The sequence below is a fragment of the Excalfactoria chinensis genome, chromosome 1 (genome assembly GCF_039878825.1).
Source record: "Excalfactoria chinensis isolate bCotChi1 chromosome 1, bCotChi1.hap2, whole genome shotgun sequence".
Classification (NCBI taxonomy): Eukaryota; Metazoa; Chordata; class Aves; order Galliformes; family Phasianidae; genus Excalfactoria; species Excalfactoria chinensis.
The window spans coordinates 57,246,952-57,267,877 of NC_092825.1; the positions used below are offsets into that span (position 1 = coordinate 57,246,952).

General features: G+C 43.5%; 1 protein-coding gene across 1 annotated transcript in view; it reads right to left on the reverse strand.

The window, feature by feature from the left end:
• Positions 1-1,742: 1,742 nt before the first annotated feature.
• NINJ2 (ninjurin 2) overlaps positions 1,743-20,926 on the reverse strand; it is a 43,885-nt gene continuing 24,701 nt past the window's right edge. The window contains exons 2-4 of the mRNA XM_072339138.1: positions 4,621-4,852; positions 3,725-3,908; positions 1,743-2,890 (exon numbers count right to left, since the gene is read on the reverse strand). Of these exons, the coding sequence (XP_072195239.1) occupies positions 3,745-3,908; positions 4,621-4,852 (396 nt within the window). The 3' untranslated portion in view covers positions 1,743-2,890; positions 3,725-3,744. The remainder of the gene's footprint in view (positions 2,891-3,724; positions 3,909-4,620; positions 4,853-20,926) is intronic.

A 20,926-nucleotide genomic window follows, 5' to 3' on the forward strand; every position in this document is an offset into this window, starting at 1 on the left:
TGCTTCACTCTGTCTCCGTGTTACTTGCATTACCACACAGAAGGGGTTAGATACCTGATGTTACTCCCTGCTCTCATGTAGCTGAGGATGTAGGTACTACTGCAGAGCCAGGTCCTTCTGCCCAACAAGTAGGAGGAGGCTGGCTGGGAGCGAGGGTTGGCATCCAAACAGACTTTCATCCATCTCTTCTTGGTGATTGCTTTCTTTGGAGTCTTTGGTGCTTCCTTTTTGTTGGAAAGCGGTAAGTAATTCCTTCTTTATTACTGGATTGTGACTTCAATCTTTTGTAGGTGATGCTAAACTGCATTAAAGCAGCTATATTTACTATTGCCTTTCTCTACACTGGAGTACTACTGTAAAGCAGTAATGGCAGAGAGCTGAGTTGTCTGTCTTGCAAAGGTCTTGCAGAAGGCCGTAGCTGAGGGCCTAGACCTGAGTTGGCTCTTTAGTACTGCTTATGCCTTTGGGAATTCTTTCATGGCAACTGCTTGCCTGTATTAGAACTTAGCCCCTCTTTCCCTCAGTGATGTTGTAGTTAAGGTCTGGTAATGAATTTCCTCTTTCTGAGCCAAACCTCTATTTTTGTTACATTTGCCCATCAGTACTCCTTACTTTGCATCCATGAAGTAGTGAGCTACAGGATTTGAGGTTGTATAATGTTTTTTTTTACCTTCATGTAAACCCAGCTGGCTAGTAGTGGCCACAAGCCCTTGGCCCTTAGATAGTTTTCTATCAGCTGAAACCAGTTTTGCTGCTTCTTCCCAGAGGATAGCAGGGTAATAGAGGCTTCTTGGGTATGTTCACCTCCTTTTGCTGTTGCTGTCAGCAGAGTCTGAGGGCTGAGATGAGCAACAAGGACACTGTCACTCCAGACCTGTTGTCATTGCATATTTGACACTGGTGAGGCTGCACCTTGTGTTTAGTTCTGGGCTTTTTGCTGCTCAAAGGGCATCGAGGCCCTGGAGTGTGCCCAGGAAAGGACAGTGAGGCTGTGAGGGGTTTGGAGCACAGGTCTTATGGTGATTGACTGAGGGAACTGGGATTGTTCTGACTGGTTCAGGGGAGACCTTGTAACTCTCTACAGCTACCTGAGAGGAGGTTGTGGAGAGGTGGGGATCAGTTGCTTCCCCCAGGTAACAGTGATTGGATGAGGGGGAATGGCCACAAGTTGCACTGGAGAGATTCAAGTTGGGTATTAGGGAATGTTTCTCCTCAGAAGGAGTTGTGATGCATTGGAATAGGCTGCCCAGGGAGGTGGTGAAGTCACTGTCCCTGGATGTGTCCACGAAATGTGTGGATGTGGCTCTGAAGGAGGTGGTTAGTGGGCATCTTGGTGTTGGGTCTGTGGTTGGACTCAAAGAGCTTAGTGCTCTTTTCCAACCTGTATGGTTTTATGATCTCTAGGACAAAGTGGAAGAAGAGTATGTTACCTGGTACACAAAACAAATCCAAACTGCACTCAACTTCGTACTGATCAGAATTTAAATTAGCACACTTGCTTTCCACTCTACATTTTCTATGCAACTGTCACAGAGCCACTGTGGCAGGTCACAGCCTGACGTGGGCCTGTAGTCATACCCACGTGCTGTTGTTAGCAAGGTCATCTGCACTATTTCCAGAAATAAATCACCTCTTAAAGAGAAACTTAGTTCTTTGGAGACAAATGTAGAGTGTAAATGGAATCTACTTGTATCTATTTTTCAACGAGTCGGTCACTCTGAGTTGCTCCTAAAGACTCATGTGTGGATTTTCTCGAGACATTTCTTTCTCAGCTTTAGTAAGAACTGGCAAAATGAAATAGTCAGACTCATTCTGCTATAGAATGAAAAAAACCAACAACAACCCACCATTTAATAATCAGAAAAGCTTTTTGTTATTTAAGTAGGCTTACAGCAGGCTGTTAAAATCTCAATTACCGCGACTGCAGACTTGTAAAATCTAGGATCCAAAATGTTTACTACTTAAAGAAAAATCTTCAGTTCAGAGATTTATACTGGAAAGATCTTTCTTTAAGGAAATTGTTCCCGGCATTGTCAATGTGGAGATCACATATTTAAAACGTTGATGTTAGTGATAACACCTTAAATTAAAATGGTAACTTATGAATAAAGCAATACCCTACACATCTGTCATGTCTCATCGTGGCAATTAGCCCAGAGTGTCTCATGCGTAATGTTTTTCTCCTACCTTTTGATAGGCTGCTCAGGCAGCACTCCTGATAACACCCCTGTTGTTGACATCAGAATATGACATCTATTTCTCTCGTTAGCTTCCCAATACTGGAAATATCTGATTGTTTTCATAACTGTTTCTCATTTTGTTTTATTTTTAAACAATTAGGAATATATTTTGTCTCTCTTTCGCTGTGTTGACATGCGTACTTTTCTACTGTCACATGATAACTTCCTTTGGTTTGAGAGAGCCATTCCTCCATCTGAAAGGTAAACTACTAGTCAGCATTGTTATCTATATATAGATATAGCAAATCATACTTAAGACCAAAAAAGCTGTATGTTTTATATTTGTTTGTCCTACTAAGTATATTGTTCACTCTTCTCTACAAGTTGAGCCAATATTGACTACGTGAAGCAGACGGCTACAGTAAGAGAGGAGGCTTAGAGAACTGTGCTTTGAAATTATGTACCTGCTGCTGTTTCTGCAGCTTTCTCTAGAGATCGCTGCAAAGTCTGCTCTAGCATTGCTTTGAAAAGCAATGGAGATCTTCACCTCTGCAGAACTGCACAGGCATGATAGTAAAGAGGCAGGTATGCCTCAAAACATGTATAGTTTTGATAGTTTAACTTTGTTCTCTGGATTCTTTGCTGGGATCCTGCTGAGACCATTCAAAACACCGTCGAGAGCTTTCCCCACTGGTTGTGCTGTTCAGATCCTGTGGGAAAGACAAGGAATGACGGTTAGGTTGTGGCAGCCTTCTCCATGTTGCACAGGCAGAGAGAAGCATTCGGAGCATAGTGGGTCACTTGGTGCCATGGCCATACCACAGGTGGGGACTGCAGGTCCTCAGCATTCTCGCCCCTTTAGATCACAAGCCAGCAGTGTTTTACAGAGGCTTTTGGTCTTCACACTCAGTATCATGGGTCTCTCAAGTTGATTTTTTATTTTTTTTTTGCTTGCAGTTGCCCTGTTAGATTCTTCTTAAGCTATATTTACACGCTGCAGGACAAGTAAGCAAACAGGAGCTTTGCTTCTTGACTTAAAGCACCTTGATCTCATTTGACCTGATGTCTAAACCCAAGCATTTGGTTGGATCTCAGTCACAAGACACTCTTGAGTTAGCTTCTTAAAATGACCTCTGCCAACTGCACTGACCATTGCTAAGAGTCCTTTTCCCCTGCCCCCAAAGCACCTTCCCTTTCTTCTGCTCAGGTAGTGCTGCCATCTTCAGGTATCTCCCAACACGTTTTCTTTCCCAAATTTAGCTCCCAGTCACAATTGCTGTCACATCCACCTGAGATCAGCAGCCTTCTGGGACAAGAGCTGCTTGCTGGTGATGAATACCAGCAGTTGGGATGTTCGGTGTTCTTTCTTTATAGACCTAGAAAATCTTCCTTCTCTGAATTTGTTCAGTGACCTCACATGCCCACAAGACAGGCTCTGGAGAGCCTTTGTGAATTCATGCAGCATTGCCTTCTGCTTATTCTCCTTGCAATGATGTTTCAAAGGCTGAGAGCTCCTGCAGTGATGGGGCTCACCCTTTTCTTACCTGACTCTGCTTCCCTTGGCTTAATAAGGTCGAAAATTCCTGGTAGGGTAGAGGCCAGTCTTCTGCACCCCGAAGGCTGTGATGAAGATATTGATGATGACTGTGATGAAGATGAGAGCTGTTGCAGCATTGTTGAGTATATTTAGGCGGGGTTGTTTTGCCACATCATTCAGGTTCAAACGAGCTGTGTGATTCAGTGCAAAAAAAAAAGATCATTTGTGTCTTAATTCCATCAGCCCCTGCAAGCCCTCCCTTCCTGGCAAAAGTCCATGGTGCCCTTGGAAAGGCATGTGGAACGTAGGAAAGACCATACCTCTTTTGGGTATTTTGGGATTTCCTGTAGCCTCTGATCCCATGTCCCAGATAAAGAAAACATCTACAATGTACAGAAAAAGGTAGTGTCCTGCTCACTTTAGCACACATGTCTGAGGCTGAGGTGTAGGAACTTCTATTTCAGATAAAGCACTGGGCAAGCCTTTCTGATACACTTGTTAATGTACTGTTTATATGGTACGGGGAGAACTGTGTGGTTGTTTAAATGTCAGTGTAATATAGGGAAAATTTCTGCCTACATTTTTGTCAGGCCCCAGCTTGGGTGAGGTGAAAGCTGAAGCTAAAATGTGATATTTGCAGGAGCTGTACGAAGGGACATGCCTTGTGATGCTAAAAAGCATGGGTTAGTGATGGGTCTCAGTAGGTCAAGTAAAGTCTATATCAACCTAGGTGATTTGATGATACAGTAGTGCAGACCTACATCACCAGTTCTGAGCTGCTTCCAACCTTCCTATAGCGCTGGCTGCAGCCTGGAAAATGTTTTTGGGGCAAGGGTCTTCTCCCTCCCATCCCCATGTCAGCAGTACGTTGTAGTGACGTGCGTATTTCAGTGGTTGCCTTACCAGTGATGATGAGAAGGATCCCAATTACCACTTGGAAGAATAGGGAGATACTGATAAGCACAATGAGGGTGGTGTAATACTGGAAGGAAGTCCCCTGCTCCAGCACGGCTTTGAGCTGTGTGACATTTGCCATGAACAGTGCCACATCCAGCATACTCTCTGCCACGCTCTTCTTTGTTGCATAGTGGTTGATGTTCATCGGCCCACCAGTCCGCCGATGAGGGTTCATGCCCTGGGGAGGAGATAAGAAAAACTGCAAGACCTGATACAACCACTAAGCTGATGGGCCTGTCCATGTCAGGCAAGCTGCTGCATCCCTATGAGGGTTATCCAGTATGCTAGGAAAGAGTTAAAGCTTAGTGTTTTAAAGCCTGCCAATAGAACCCGGTTTTCTCTCACAGTCATCTCATGGTGTTAATAGGCACAAAACACTTGTGGTGATCAAGAGCTGAGCAAGGTTAGGAAAACAGTGTTTTTGTGGAAAGCAAGCTTGCCCAGAGTTGTGATAGTGTAGATTACCCAGGGCAAGGGATTTTATGAGCATTATTAAATTCTCTTCCTTCAGGGTACAGACAAGCCCCAGATTTCAGGGGGATTAGAGAGAAGTCTTCTTTCTGGGTCTGGTGCTCTAAGGACTGTCAGTGGCTAGGCTTTGTATTACAGAGTCACAACAGCAGGGGTTGGAAGGGACCAAGGATATCCAACCCCTTGTCAATGCAGGTTCCTTATAACAGGTCACAAAGGTAGGCGTTCAGACAAGTCTTGCCTCTCTGGGCAACCTGTTCCAGTGCTCCATCACCCTTACTGTGAAGAAGTTCTTTCACATGGTTGTATGGAACTTCCTATGTTCAAGTTTTAGGCCATGACTCCTTGTCGTATGTGGGATTCATCACACCTACCTTTAATCACTTGGGTATGCATCTTATCAGTGGAGGGAAAAGGGTATTTACAAGGTGTGGGTGGTCTCATTACAAGGCATAGGTCAGCTGTCTGCTTTTAGCCATTGGCTTTTTCTCTATCACCCTCAGACAAGAAAAGGTTCAGATCCATCTGCAAGCTGTGATCTTTCTCAAGAAGAATGAAAAACAACTTGTCCATGTAGTAGATAGGCTTCAGTATTGGCAATCAGCCTCCTCCCTGAGTGCTTCCTCCTCAGCTGTAACCCCCCTTACCAGTAGTGAGAAAGGGGACAGTTGCCTGTTCACCTGAGACAGAGCTGAGGGTATGGCAACAAAAACAGACTGCTTCTCCTGTTGCTTTTGGGCTGCTCTGCAGGACTGTTTTGTTAGCTTAAAGCACGTAATTCTTGTGTTTTCTGACACTAAGGCTGCTGTTATTAAAAGGCTCTTCTGTAAAGTCTGTTTCTTTTGTTGGTTAAGGCAAGAGGTAAAGGATGCTGGAAGGAAATGAAAGACTGAGGAGCCAGTAAGGATTCTAAGACAGAATGCGTGGGTTCAGGACTTATTAAACATTGCTGTCTGATGTCCCTGCTCACTGCAGGGGAGTTGGACTGGATGACCTTTAAGGGTTTCTTCCAACCCGGATGATCCAGTGATGTCTGGGACAGCAAAACAGAGGTATTTTATGTGTGGGACAAGGAGGCGAGCAGAAGGTTTGATCCTGGGGATGTCTTCAGGTCCTGGATTAAGGTGCTACACCCTCTCAGCTGGCTGACAATCACATTGCAGAGCACTACCTACCTATGTGCAAGGCTTGGAACCTGATCCCTTTTTGTGTACTCATTTCTGAAGTCAGCCTTCTGCCTGGCAGCGTTACAGTGCTGAGCATTGACAATTTATCTCTTTAATGAGGAATAGAGGATGTGAGAACAAGGACTCCCTACAAATCAGACAAAGGCTTTGTCAAACAAGTGACTGGCACGAGGAGGCTGAGGCATCTGCTCCTGGTTGCTTATGTAGAGATGAATCAAGTCAAGAGCTCCTGACTTGAATCAAACCTCTCCCTCCACTTGAGCCTCAACCCCCTTTACCTGCTGTGAGAAATGGGATAGAATTGCTTGGACAGTTTCCACTGAGCCTTTTTCAAAGCAGGGGGCAAAACCAGCAGATCTAACTGCAACTCTGTCGGCCTTTTGAGTCTTGTGGCCCCTGTCTTCAGGGGTGGGCAGGCTGGAAGAGACAGTAGGATGACATGGGGTTGAGATGCATGTGAATGATAATCCTCTTTGAGGCAATGTTTTGGTAATAGGAGATGTCTGAGGAGAAGGCCTTATTGCCCATCGGTTACAAAGGAAATGTTAGAGAATGACAAAGGAAGCAGAAGCCTGAATGCAGGCCGTGCATGCTGCAGGGACCACAGCTGATAAACAGCAGAACAGAGACACAAAAAGGGAAACAGGCACTAAGGGAAATCCAGGTTCACTGTCCAAGGTATTTTTCCACAGGATTTGTTGGTTGGTGGACTTCCAAGCACTATGTAAGCATTGGTTGCTGAAGGTTAAAGCACAAACTCATCCTCTCACAAAATAGGAGGGGTTCATAGTTTCCTTTCTACAGGCAGAATGTGAAGAGACGTCCTCAGCCAGCAATTCTGAGGGCATAGTTATTTGCTACTCCACTTGGTTTGTTCACCTCCTGTATCTCACTGCACACCCACATACGAGGCAGGTGGAGGGCTGATATGGGTGAAGTTGTGAATGTACAGTTGGTGAGGCTGTCAGCAGATAGGACAAGAGGAAAGGGCATCAAGTTGTTTAAGGGGAGGTTCAGGTAGGATATTAGGAAAAACTTCTCAGAAGGAGCGGTGCTGCAGTGGCACAGGATGACCAGGGAGGTGGTGGAGTCACTGTCCCTGGAGGTGTTCAAGAGCCATGTGGATGATGTGGCACTGAGGGACGTGGCTGTAGATGGATGCTTGGACTGGATGATCTTAGAGGTCTATTCCAACCTTAATGTTTCTATAATTCAGAGCCTCTCCTTTACCCAGCTCCAATGCTGGCATTGCATTTCTGCTACAACTCCACGCAGGAGCTGGGAGGCCAGCAGTGAAACCTAACTGGTGGCTGGCAACAGAGGAGAGGAGGAGGGGAATCACGAGGCAGCAGAGCCCCATGAGAGCCTGTCCCAGCCCTTGCCCTCCGGCTGACACAGCAGCAGGGCTGTGCCTCCTGCCTGGTTGCAGCACTCGCAGCCTGCAGAGACCTGCTTGTCGCATCAGGCACGTGTGTGTTGCTTTCTCTTCCAGCTCTCATCTCACTTCTCCTGGGGGACCCAAACTGTCTGCATCCTTCTGTTCTGCTCCTGTCCTCTCCCTCAATTTTCTTCTTTGCTGCTTCCCCACATTGTGCCTCTCTCCTTGTCTTTCATGTTTTTTTTTCACAGTTATCAGGCTCCTTTCCTTCACTTGGGGTGCTGTCTCCTTCCCCTCCTCCCCTTTTCTCCCTTTGGCACAGCTCTATGGTGAGTTCCTTGATTCTGCCACTGCCTGTGCTACAGGGCAGCATAAATCATGTACTGCACAAATAACTGTCTCACCAAACCTGTATTAAACTCCCTCGTTAAGTGTATTTATGATACTGAATTGAGGGGATCCAGGAATCAGCTGGCAGGCTGCAGGGCAGAGCTGGAATAGAAGACAAGTTTTCTTTTCCTGCCTGTTCCTCTGGCTATCTGGAAGGGCAAAGGCACTGGTAGAGGAGCCTTCATCTGTAGCTCAGGAGCAGTGCATGGGTTTGGGGGTCACAAACATTTTGTGGCACCAGCAACTATGCTGTGCTGATGCATAGTCCTTGGTTGCTGAACAGAAGCAATTGTGTGGGGGTGTGTAGTAGAGGGAGAAGTGTTCATTGAATGCATGCAGTATGATCAGCAGGAACAATCATTTCCAAAGCCAGGATATTGGTGCTGGAGCCTTTTCAAGTCACTTGTGTTTAGCATCCAGAGCAGATTCCTTCTGGTGTTTGGGAGGAGAAAAAGAGAAGGCAAGAGAAGGCTAAAAACAGCTTTACAGGAAGAGTGTGTGTGGGGGGGAAAGTAGGTTAACAGAGAAAATGAGTTTATAAAAAATGGAAGAGCAGCCGGGAGGCACAACAGTAACTACTGCATTGTGCTTACAAAGCTAAACATGTTAAGATGAATAAATCCCCAAGCTGGATGGCTTATGGCCTAAAATATTAAGAAAAGCTGGGCCAGATCTCAGTCCGCAGCCAGATCCAAAGAGCAAATGTGTTTGCATCAATCATTTTGATTCTTAAGCATTTCTAGAGGGAGGTCTAAAGTCTGAACTTCTTCCATGTCAGAGGGTGTCTGCATCCATTGCTGAGGGGTCAGGCTTATTTCTGAAACTGGGGGAACAGACTGACAGCTGTGCAGGGTCAGACCAAAGGGCCAGCTCCCCTCTGATTCTGGTTCCTAGCAGATGCCCAGAGGTAAAACTACTGGAATAGGACAAGCACGAAGCAAGGGTCTCTTGTGATCTGTTGGCCTGGTGACTTGCAACTTGGCTTTCAGAACCACGCCAGCGATGAGCCAATGCTAACATTCATGTGTGGAAAGCCTCTTCTATGCATCCCTGCCTTGCTGTATGGCTTAGGGCATTCTGTTTGTTTTCCCCCGGTCTTTGTTTCTCTGACTATAAAATAACAAGGGCCACCTCTGAGCAGTGCTCTCAGATATAGGGTCTGTTTTTTTTGTGGTCATGCTGTGTGGAGCCAGGAATTGGACTCAGTACTCCTTGGGGGGTCACTTCTATCTCAGGATGGTCTGTGAGCCCTTTCCCTGGAGATCACTTAAGTGAGCATCTACGTTAGGAGTGTGACATGCTCCTGTGATTGGTACATAATACATGAATTCAGTTCCTCATTAAGGTAAGCTAATGAAGTTGATTAAATCAGGGAGGTGATATTTTTTTACTCCCTGGAAGCTTTACTTAGTGTTTTACAGATAAACCTCCCTGTGAGCTCCTCTGGAGCTTGGGTTCATCTCCAGGTTTTGATGCAATCCTCTGGTCACCTTGAGTGCTCAGGGCTCTTCCAGGGGAATGGAGCTGTGATCATCTGGGTAGAAAGAGGGCTTCAACACAGCAGAGCTGATGAAATCATATCTATAAACAGTGCAGCTCAGGGGTTTTTGTCTCTCTATTATTTATAAGGCTTTTTCACCCACAAAGCATTTTTCCAGTTTCATGTGCTAACACATCTTTGTCCTTTGGGTCGGTGTCTCTGCCTCCTATTGCAGAGCTCCCCATGTCTCCAAACACTCCCTGCTGACTTGGTCTCACCTGGGTGCATACTATTCTCTTTCTTCAAAATCTGCCAGACGCAGCTTCCTTCTCTGCCAGGAAACTGAACCAATCTCTGAATTTAAAAGGGCTGAATCTGCAGATTTGGTGCAGAACTGGCACGTCGAGTTGTGTTCTAACTGAGGCCTTTTGCCCATCAGGAGGAAAAGAAATAAAAAAAGGTGCTGTTGCCAATCTAAACTTTCGTAACTTCTTAATCCTAATTGTTTGTATATGTTTGATTGTGGTTTTTTGTCAGTGCTGGCCAAACCAAGTACTGAATGCAGAAACTCGTGAGTTGGTACCTGGGTTGTAGGGATAGGTGCTTGTCTCCAGCAGTGGGCAGTGAGGGCTGCAGAGCAGCACTTCAGGTCTGCGCTTGGCTGTCACACGTAGAAATAACATCAGTTGTCTCCGGGAAGACTTTGAATTGCATTAGGGATGTTCCAGCAAAGGGCTGTTGCATTTTAACATGAGAAAATGAGAGGTGATGCGTGGCTCTGGCTGTTCAGATTCAATTAGCGTTAACGCCCTTCCATTAAGCTCTGGCTTGTGGAGTTGCCTCTTGCTGGGAACCTGCTGTGCCAAGGAAGACTGCTGCCTTGCCAGGGCTGCAGCTGTGGGTGACCTGGAGAGGACACAAGGTACTGTGCTGGGGCAGAACATGGCTGTGTGCTCACTGGTGTGCATAGGAGCACCTCAGAGCGCATCCATGGTATCTCACTGAGGCTGGCTGGAGAACTATTGTGGGTCTCAGCTATTGCATAATTATGGTTCTAGGCTCTTAGTTTTATCCATGTTTACCATTTCACTTCTCATATATTAAGAGCTCTCCAATACAAAAAAATTGCTTCTCTTTTAAGTACTGTGGCTAGCACAGTGGAGCTCTGGTCTCAGTCCGAGCCTCTCATTCTGACTCTACCAAAGATAAATAGGTAAGGAGCTTCTAGAATTTTAACCTTATTTTAAGGTTAACAGTTAACTTCTGCAAAGAATGTACACATGTTAATTACTAATAGATATTGGATGAAGCTATGTTTATCTGAACCAATGGAAAATCAGTTGAGGGTGAATTCTGTGCCAGAATCTGGTTGGTTGTTTTTTGGCAATGTGACAGAAATCTGAAGCACGCAGGACCCTGAGGTTGAATGGCCTTGAATCAGAAGGCACTAAAAAACCTCTCATCAGTAGGTTGTCATAAGAACAGCTTATTAATCTATAAGACTAAATCTAATAACTGGTGATCAAGGGCTGGAGCACCTCCCTATTGGGGGCGGAGGAGAGCTGGGGCTCTTCAGCCTGGAGAAGAGAAGGCTGTGAGGAGACCTTCTAACAGCCTTCCAGACTTGAAGGAGGCCTCCAGGAAAGCTGGGGAGGGGCTTTTTATAAGGGCAGGTAGCAACAGGATGTGGGGAAGAGAGTGGATTTAGACTAGATACTAAGAAGAAATTCTTCCTATGAGGGTGGTGAGACACTGGAACAGGCTGCCCAATGAGGCTGAGAATGCCCCCTCCTTGAAGGTGTTCAAGGGCTGGATGGGGCTTTGAGCAACCTGGTCTAGAGGGAGGTGTCCCTGCCTATAGCAGGGGGTTGGAATCAGATGATCTTAAAGGTCCCTTCCAACCCAAACAATTCTATTATTCTAAAAAAAAGGTAATTTTGAGATGAACCAAATGTCTTTGCAGGATGAATCCATTACTTCAGCCTTGGTTCCTCCCCCAGCTACTTCTCCAGACCCCTTGGTGTGCATTAAGTACAGAACTACACAAACCCAGTAGACCTGGGGATGCAACTGGTAGAGCCACCATAGGAGCCCTTCCTTTGTGAGGACCGAGGGAGAGATCCAACACAGCATCTTTCTAAACCCAGGGTAGTCAGCAAGAAAATCTGAGATCAGTGCTTCTAGTATCACGTTGCTTTAAATGGGTTTAATGACTTGAACTATCTGAGTTGGGAAACTTTGATTCTATTGTTCCTGTTAATAATTTAATTGAGAGTTGGACTGAGTTTGTGCCTTAGGATGAACAGTAAAGCCCAGGGAGGAGTTTTAAAGTGGTTATAGAACAGAAGATTTTCCTTAGTAATTAGAAATATGAAGTTTGGCTTTCATCAGAAAGACAAGGGAGGAATCTGAAGGATGGAGTCATACCGTTGTTTGGGATTGTATCTTGCTGTGTTGACAGAAGGATTCATAGGATGAGGCTGTTGTTTTTTTTTTTTCCTTTTAATCTTTCAGTGCAGCTTGATGGTGCTGTACCAGCTCGCCATGCTGAAGTCAGGCCAACTATATAGGATGCTATAAACCTGGCCATTAGTATATCAGTAATACTGCACGCAAACTCTGAATTGCTGCTAGGCAGAGGTCGGCATCAAAGCAGCCAGTGGCCACTAATATCTCCCTCTTCTGAAAAAGTAGTACTGAGACATCTCCATACAACTTCCACCGAGTTCATCAGAAGCTGAACAAATAAAACATTGATCTTCAGCCATCTCAGCTTAAGTTCACAAAGTTGGATTAAATTATTCTCCCTCAGTTTTGTTCCAAATATCAGTTCAAGTAAGGTCAGACAAAGTGGCAAAACTGAAGATGGGATCAGTAGTTTATTATTGGTTGCTCTTGTTGGTTTGCCCTCCCATCCCCCCAGCTAATATGCTAACTCTCCTTCACAACCCATATGAAGTATTTCATGATAGATCCCTTGGGTGGTCCCTAGGTCAGTGGCACTGCAAGAAACTCAGCCTCTAGGATTTCAACCATGGGGTGCTGGAGAGGGCAAAGCAGAGTCATGTGTTTCAAGGGAAGTCAATGAGAACCAGGTAAGTGCTCGACAGTGACAACAAAGGCACTGAGGAATTTGGGAGAAAGAAACAACCTCTCCTGTTCTTGTGGTTTTGTTTGTTTGTTTGTTTCTCTGGGAATTTGTTTTGTGTAGGTCTCTGAGACCAAGGAGCTGGTGCAGGGTGGAAGGCTATTGTCCTACTGCCCTCCATGTTATAGGACTGGAGATAATTTTCCCCCTTTGATGTCTGTTCCATCTGTGCCCTCACAGCTGCCTCCACCTTCCTTGCTGAATTCAGAAGCTCAGCTTTGAAATCTCTTGGTCCTGCCTTTCAGCCACCAGCCCCTTTCCCATCAGGTTGTCTTCCTAAAATCTAGGATCTGACTACAGCCTTTACTGGGAGGAGGGGCGTTGTGGGAGAGGTGGCTAAATTAAGTGAGACCCGAGGTAACCAGCAGGTGGTGCTCAGCTGTAAATGTGAGGCAATGCAATCAGCTGCCTTATGCTAGCAGTATTTTTCCAATGGTTTCTGAATTCAGATATGATGGTGACCGAAAGGGTTTATATGCTACCTAGATAGTGCAAGAGTGCACTACATCTCCTCATTTATGTCTACACAATATGGAAGCTTCTCTGACTAGCTGCAGTGTAGGGACTGAAGTCTGAGATCAAAGAGTTAAGAAAGCTGCAATTCTTTGGGCTTCAAAATGCCTATGTAATGCATTCAAGATATGATGCCATAGGAATCCACACAACGAGTGAAATATATGGGGACTACAGAGCAGAAGGAACATACAGAGCACTCTCCTCCTCCATCTACCAGTCATCTATTTTAGAATTCATTTTGTGCTTTTTTGCTTTGTACTAAAATTGTACATAAGAGCCTGGACTGAGTTGTAGCTGGAAGACTGTTGTGAGTAATGCGTACAACAAAGCCCAGGAGGGAAGCACTGTAAAAAGAACTACTCCAGAAGCTGGTCATGCATGTAAAATTGGCTCTTAATAGATTTGATTTATTTTTTTTAATGGTTTCTGTAGCCCTAGATTGTTTTCTTTGGAATATCAAATGTCAACCACCTGGCACACATTATCCCAATAAAATTTCTCGTCAGGTAAGACCGTCTCTCCTGCTTTAGCACTACATACTGAGTATCAATAGCAGCCTCCGGGAGTCTTAAGTTTCTCTTCCCTGCAGCACAGAAAGATGCTGCAGAAGATTTGGGTGAGTATTATGCTTTTGGGTTCAGTTCTTCATTCAGCTATGGCTGTGGTTCTTCAGTTTTAGGTTAAAGAAATACTAAAGGTCAGGTTAAAAAGTGTTTTAGAAATAAAACCAGCTGTAACTTAAATCCAGTGCAACTCTTGTGCAGAATACAAGCAAGCAGAAACTTCATCCTGCTGTTTCAGTTTTCAGAGCAATGATTCAGAACAGTCCTTCTCTGAAGTGAGTTTTCGCATATAGTCTTAAATAGTGAATGTCTACCAGTCTCAAACCTACCAAGAGCAGGAATATATAATGCATTGCCTTGCAACCCAAGGCACAGATGACAAAACTCAGATTGAGAGAGGAAAGAAAGGGAGCAGTATCTCAAAATAGATTAAGCATCCAGAGAATAGGGTTTTATGCCTCTAAAAGTGGTGCAGGCTTTCTAGATGATGAACCAGTACGCCATCATGAACAGCAGAGAAAGCTCATGTGGATGAAGCTTGTGAGAGTGCACATATGTGAGGTGGAGGGTCAGAATACCCATTCCTGTCTAGCTGGAGGAGCCAAGGTGTCCTGCTCAGGTCCATCTTGGCACATAGAATAAAGCTTTACTGCTGTTGCCCTCCCAGTCCAATATTCTGTCTGAGGCCCATGGAAGCAGTAACTTGACTTATAATTCCTTCACTTCAAAAATTAGCAGTAGTCTCTTCTAACTACAGAAGTACTATTTCTTTTAATGAGCTTAATAGGGCTGGAACATCTGGTATTACCAGTGGAAACTTTGCAGCTGCACCACTTGGCTTTAGCTGCTCTTCCAGGCAACAGGGCAGCAAAAGCATCATTTTGAGAGGGAAGCAGTCTGAGACCTTTATTTTCATCCACCTCCTAAGTGACAGAAACTCCGAGATTCATTATATGGATACACCTAGAGTGACACAAGAAGCGCTCTGAAGAAGCACTTAAGCAAATGGCTCTGGAATGGCCTGGCTGCAAACAGTGTCAGAGGAAAGCCTGTTTGACATGTATGTGCCTCCATGGCCAGCTGTGCTTCTACTGACAGCTGTAGGACAGAGAGCTTCTGCTAACCTCCCTTGGGGATGTAGGAGTGGGCATGCAGGGGGCAGTGCTGGGGTGTGCAGTGCTGTCCCAGGGCACTGAGTAAGAGCCCCTGTAGGCTTTGGGGGTTAGGCACATATTCAGCACTTCTTCAAGTCAGACTGGGTTTATGGAAGCAATCTTCTCTAACATAATTAAGATATATTCAATTGGACTGTAGAAATAAGAAAATACATGCCCAGTTCAGCTATAGCTGTGCTTGCTTTGAGAGTCAAAGCAACGCCTTTGAAACAGTTCATTGTGAATAAATCTCAGATTCCCTGTTAAATACCTTTCTGATAACAAAACTGTCATCTGGGGGATGTGTTGCCTCAATGCATGGGAGTGGGGGATGGAGGAAAGGAGAAGACTGAAATTAGGGATATCTGGAACTGTAACTTCATCTCTGGATAAACTGGTAGTTATGAAGCTTGGTGATGTCTAGGATTATAGCAGTGACTACAAGTGATTGAAGCTGAATAAAATTAGTGTCACTGATGAGCTGAGAGAACTCAGCTGTATATCTGGAGTTTTCAGAGGCTGCATCACTCAGATGCAACATACCTTAATGTGGGAAGTGAGGTGAGAAAAGCAAATCATATCCAGGAACAACTTTAGGAATGGTCATTGTCTCTGGCTGTGCTGTCAGATGCACTCCAGCTGCTGATATGACACTTGCACTTCTGAATCTGTATTATCTTATCAGTGACGTACTCGAGGGTTTGGCAGGTGATTTATGTATGCTGATTCACAATCCATGCCAGGTGAAGTTAGCAGGAAAAGATATGATCTCCAGTGTCATACACAGAGGTTGGGAAAAAATCCTGATCAGGTTCTTCCCTGGCACAATTTTCTTTGTGACTTTCAGAGTTATGATTAGCTCTGCTGCCTGTGAAGTTGGAATACAGGCTGTGTTCTGGCAGTTTACATACCACCAGCTCTCACTTATCTGTGGGTGGTTTATTCAGGTTATGGATTAACTGAGCAATCATTTAGCAACACCCTGCTCTCTGCTGCTTCCAGCCCAACTTGGTATTGGGGCTGTACAGACTTAGCTCAGCGCTAATTTAGGAATCTCACAGCATGTCATCTGCTGTGTTGCTGAGCTTTCTTTTCTCCTTTATACCTTTGATGCCTGTTCTCAATGCCTGGGCACAATAACAGCCAGCTACAGCAAAATATCAGTTAAGGCATTTACCTTGGAAAATAATAAGCTGAGCATATTGTCAAATAGTTTTGTTTTCTTTATACACTGATTACTTTGTGGGAAGCTTATCTAGGTCAGAAAATCCTCACAGTTTCTTGCTTTTCATAGAATCACTGAGGCTGAAGAAGACCTTCAAGTTCATCCAGTCCAAGTGTTCACCTACCACCAATACTGCCCACTAAACTAAGTCTCATGTTCAGTTCCTTTTGGTGCATCAGTGACTTCACAGGAAGAGGAGATGGCCAGAAATATTCACCTGTAAACCCAAAGCCTCCCAAGACCAAACCCAACAGCTTCTCCCACCAGTGTGCCATGCCAGCATAGTCATTGGTTTTGAAACACCAGCAAGAGCTGTACTGGATCACCCTCTCTATGGTTTTACAGAAACAGGAGTGAGGGCTGCAGACCTCTGCCTCCTGATCTCCTAAGGCAAGAAGATCTACACATCAAAAGCAGTAGGTTAGAACCTACTTTCCCCATACAAGCACATTGTCAGAGAAGTGGTATTGCCATCTGTTCTAAACCCTCAGCTGCTGTGGGTGTGGGAGAGTGGATATGGGACTCACGTATGAAGACTTGTGGCCCCAGCACTAATGGAATATGTAACTGATTTTTGTGGTGGAGTCAAAAGATGCACTCTGAAACCCTGTGAGCAAAAGAAGGTCTGGTAACTCAATGAGGTAGAATTCAGGTGCACACAATCCCGGAGCTCTCCAGCATGATCTGCTACTTTGCCAGACTAACTCACACTACCATTCTGAATGTTTAGTTCACAGTTAAAAAAGCCAATTTACTGATGGGGTAAAGAGGTACACTTCTCTCCAAAGGAACCAGTTTGGTCAGTCAGCCTGGGTGTTGACAAGAGATGGAAGGAAATCATTAGAAGAAACTATGTATGAGGTATGATAATTAGCCACATGGTTGGTACCAAACAGTAGAGGCTTTTGTGGAGTTGGAGAATGCAGAGAAATAATTCTACCTTACTAAACAGGAAGAAGGCATCCAGCTCTGCTTTCCTGCCTGGGAAGTAGGTCAAGAGGAAGTGCACTTTCAATTCATATTCATCTCATAATTATTTCACATACTGAAGAACAGCATTTCTGTCAAGGGGAAAAATGCTTCTGTGGCCAGTCTTATGGAAGAACTCAAAGCAACAGCGTGCATATTTGACGCTTTCAGCCTCAGCGCCCATCAGCATTGCTTTCCACATGAGCTCTCATTGCACTTCTGCTGCTAGTCCTGACCTTGCCTGTCTTCAGATGTACTCCACATAGCACCAGCAGTGTGAGAGTACACCATCTCACACTTGCCAATAGGACCCAAAATGCAATGTGGTCTTGTTCCTGTTACTAAAGCTGGTTGTCATTTTTCACTGTCACTATTAGAGGAGCAAGGGTCTTGACAGAATCACTTGTGTTGGGATATGCATATTAAATAGGAGACTTAAAAAATGTTCTTTTTTTTCATAAACATTCTCATAAGCATTTTATTTTTCCTACTTTAAAGAAAATATTTACTTATTCTTTCATATGCAAGAGAATAATGTGAACTAGAATGGCCTTTGGAGACCATGTGGTTTAAACCACTGCTCAAAGCGAGGCCAACAGTAGCACCTGGCTTTTTGGGGTCTTGTTGCAGAAGTATTAAATGGATGGAGCATCCAAAACCTCTCTGAGCAACATGTTGCAGTGTGTGACCCCTATGATAGTGATTACTTTTCCTTAGAGGTTTTAAAACTATGTCTTAGAGATGGATGTTGAAGGTTAAGTAAGGATAAATGTATATTAGTCTAGGTAGAGAACAAGTATGTGGTCATCTACGGTACCCATTATTTTGATATTTTTTTTAAAAGAGAGCCTTTCCCAGGGCCGGGGTTGAGGGTGTTGAACCAACCTGTATCTGATGTAAATTTTCCCATGATCTGAAAGAGTATGTAAAGCAGAGATGAAAAAGGAATAATAAAGCCGAGCAGCAGCGCCTCACAGAGAATGATGACAAGATGGTTCTAATTTAGCATTCAACTATAGAAAAACATAAACATTAAGCTAAGTCTGGGCACTTCAATTTGATAAGTCTGTTAGATGTTGGAAAAAAAAAACCCAACAAATTATGGAGAATGAGAAATAAACATAGCATTAAGAAGCATGTTGCTTTCAAGTTCCAATGTATAATCTCCACATATGCTCCTTATAAATGTTTCTTAAAAATGAAAAATGAAGTGACCTAATTTTCTTAGAAGAATTGCCTGTAGCATAGAAAATGACTGCATTGCCACATCAAATTGTGTAAGTTCCAGATCTTTTTCTATAGTATAATATTTAGTAGCTAGCTCTATTCTCTGTCCTCAGTTAAACCATTTTTCTGACAAAATTTCCTTGATTTCATCATAACTGTGGGAAAAGTTTCACTGTTATTTCAACATTATGCTCTCAAGATAACTAAGCTGACTGCAGTGAAAGTTGGGTCTAGTCGTTTAAGCTACTGGTCTCCTTAGCTGGCCAACACTGAACTCAGCATTTACTGAATCTTTCTTATTCGAGGTTATAAACGTAGAACTGAGTTAATACAAAGAGGCTGCATCTTACTCCTGCAATGGGATTACTTCCCCTGTAACATTTCATATAAAATATAAAAGTCACTCCATTGCAGCATTTATACTGTCTGAAGTAATTGCAGGCATGTCTGGGTTTAATCAGTATTTTCTTTAAAATGGTCATCTTCCATCTGACATATCTCTGATCTTTACATACATCAAAGCCATGATTTGCCCTCCACATATTCTTGAGTATTTCTTGTTGATGCCATTCATACTTGTTCCTGTTTTATTCATTTATAGCAGTGCTAAAATCAAGTGTGAAGCTACAATGTTATAGCAAAGGTTGTATAGCATTTATTAGACTATTTTCGCATTTTTCCCCCGCTTTCCTCCAGCTATTGCACTAGATATAATTGAATAACAAAGCTATGTAGGAACTGTGTACTTATGTGTATATTCACATGTGTATGTATACATATAGTTAGATACTCCTATTGTTCTGTTTTATCATACTTATCCAATAATGAAGCATATGAAGAATTAGCTGGGTGAAGCTGGACAGCTTTATATTCATGACACATCTTACCTAAATCAATTTTCAGCTATAAACAAGACCCTAATCTCATAATCATCAGCCTTTTCAGTCCTGGTAGACTTCTACTATATCATCAGGAATGTTTGCACCTTAGTTCCCCATGCTTCTCAAACAGCAGTACTTAACAGGAAGGAAAAGCATCAACTAGTCAAAATCATTTACCTGTTCTTAGTTTGCTGGAAATGCTACACATTCTGTTTTCTTCACTAATATACTAAAAATCATCAACAACAAAACCTCACAAAACATCTGTCAAAGGAATGTTTCATAGCTTAGCATTTTCCCTCTGGTCTTGTCAATCCAGCACAGTTCACTAAGAGCGCAATCTAATTATCTTTACTATTAATAACGTGCAAGCTTCTGAAAGGTTTAATATGGTTAAGTACCCAGTATTTTAGTGCATCTTTGAACTTCTGGTGTTTGTAATCTAATTTTCCCCATAGTTTTTCATTTCTCCAGTAATGATACCTAACAGATTCCCAGTAATTTCAAGCTGAGTGGAGTCAGTTAATTCCTAGAAAATAGGGTGCCATGACAAGCCTGGCAACTCCTGCTAGTATCTAAGTACTTAGACTAAATCAGAACAAGAATTGAATCCCGGTCCCAGCATTACAAATGTTTTGAGTGTCTCTAAATGATTTATTTTCCAAAGCATCCATGAAAAGGCTGAATGGAAGTGTTTGGGAAAAGAAATTTGGATAGATCTAAACAGGGAAATGGGAATGAAAACTGGAAATTATTCTAGAAAACTTTAGTCGATGCCTTATTCCCAATTATGAAATTGTGGTTAAAGACTGCTTTGGTTAGAGGCATTTCCTCACTAAGTGAGGAAGGAAAGGCAGCTATTAAAGCTATCAAATAAACATGGGTGAGGAGAAGAAAGAGGAAGGAGGCAGCAATTACATAAATTGGAGACCGTGGAAATATATGGAGGAGACCTGAGCAGGAGCAAAAGAAGCCCCTATCTCACAGCCTAAGGGCAGAAAGGCATTTTAAAGGATAACAGGAATAAAATGATTCCTGAAAATAGCATAGCCTGCTTGCTTGCAGATTGGGAAAGTCTTAATGATGCAGGAAAGACAGAAATATTCAGTAGTTCTCCTCTGCATTTAGAAGGAAACCAGCTGATGTAATCATGCCTCGTGGGAATAGAGAAGTACCTTCCAGCTTTCCCAAGTTGCTAAGAAAGATGTTAAGAAGTAATCATGAAGAACTGAAATAAAAACCAACCATGATGCCTACATACGCAAAAGAGAAGTATGTGAGATGAGTAGTCTTCTCTTTCTAGCTTGTAGCAAGCCATTATTCAATAAGGAAAACTCCAGATATTAAGGAGTGGTAATTAAAAAGCAAGGTAAGATAACTTGGGTAATCATGTCCCAGTTTGACAGTAGAGACAAATAATACAAAAGCTTGATAGAGAAATCAACTATTAAAGAAGGAAAAGGGAAACACTACATTGTACCAAGTATAATGTGAGGTTTGGTTTTCTGGGGCCTTGTAAAAAATTTCATAAGATGTTCAAAAACATCTATTGCTTTATATGTTTTCCTGCTCTAGTAGATTGCCTTCTAGGGACTTCTATCAATTCCAGTGGCATTTCCTGGTAGTTGGGATTAGTTGGTGATATAGCTGGACTTGGCGCACA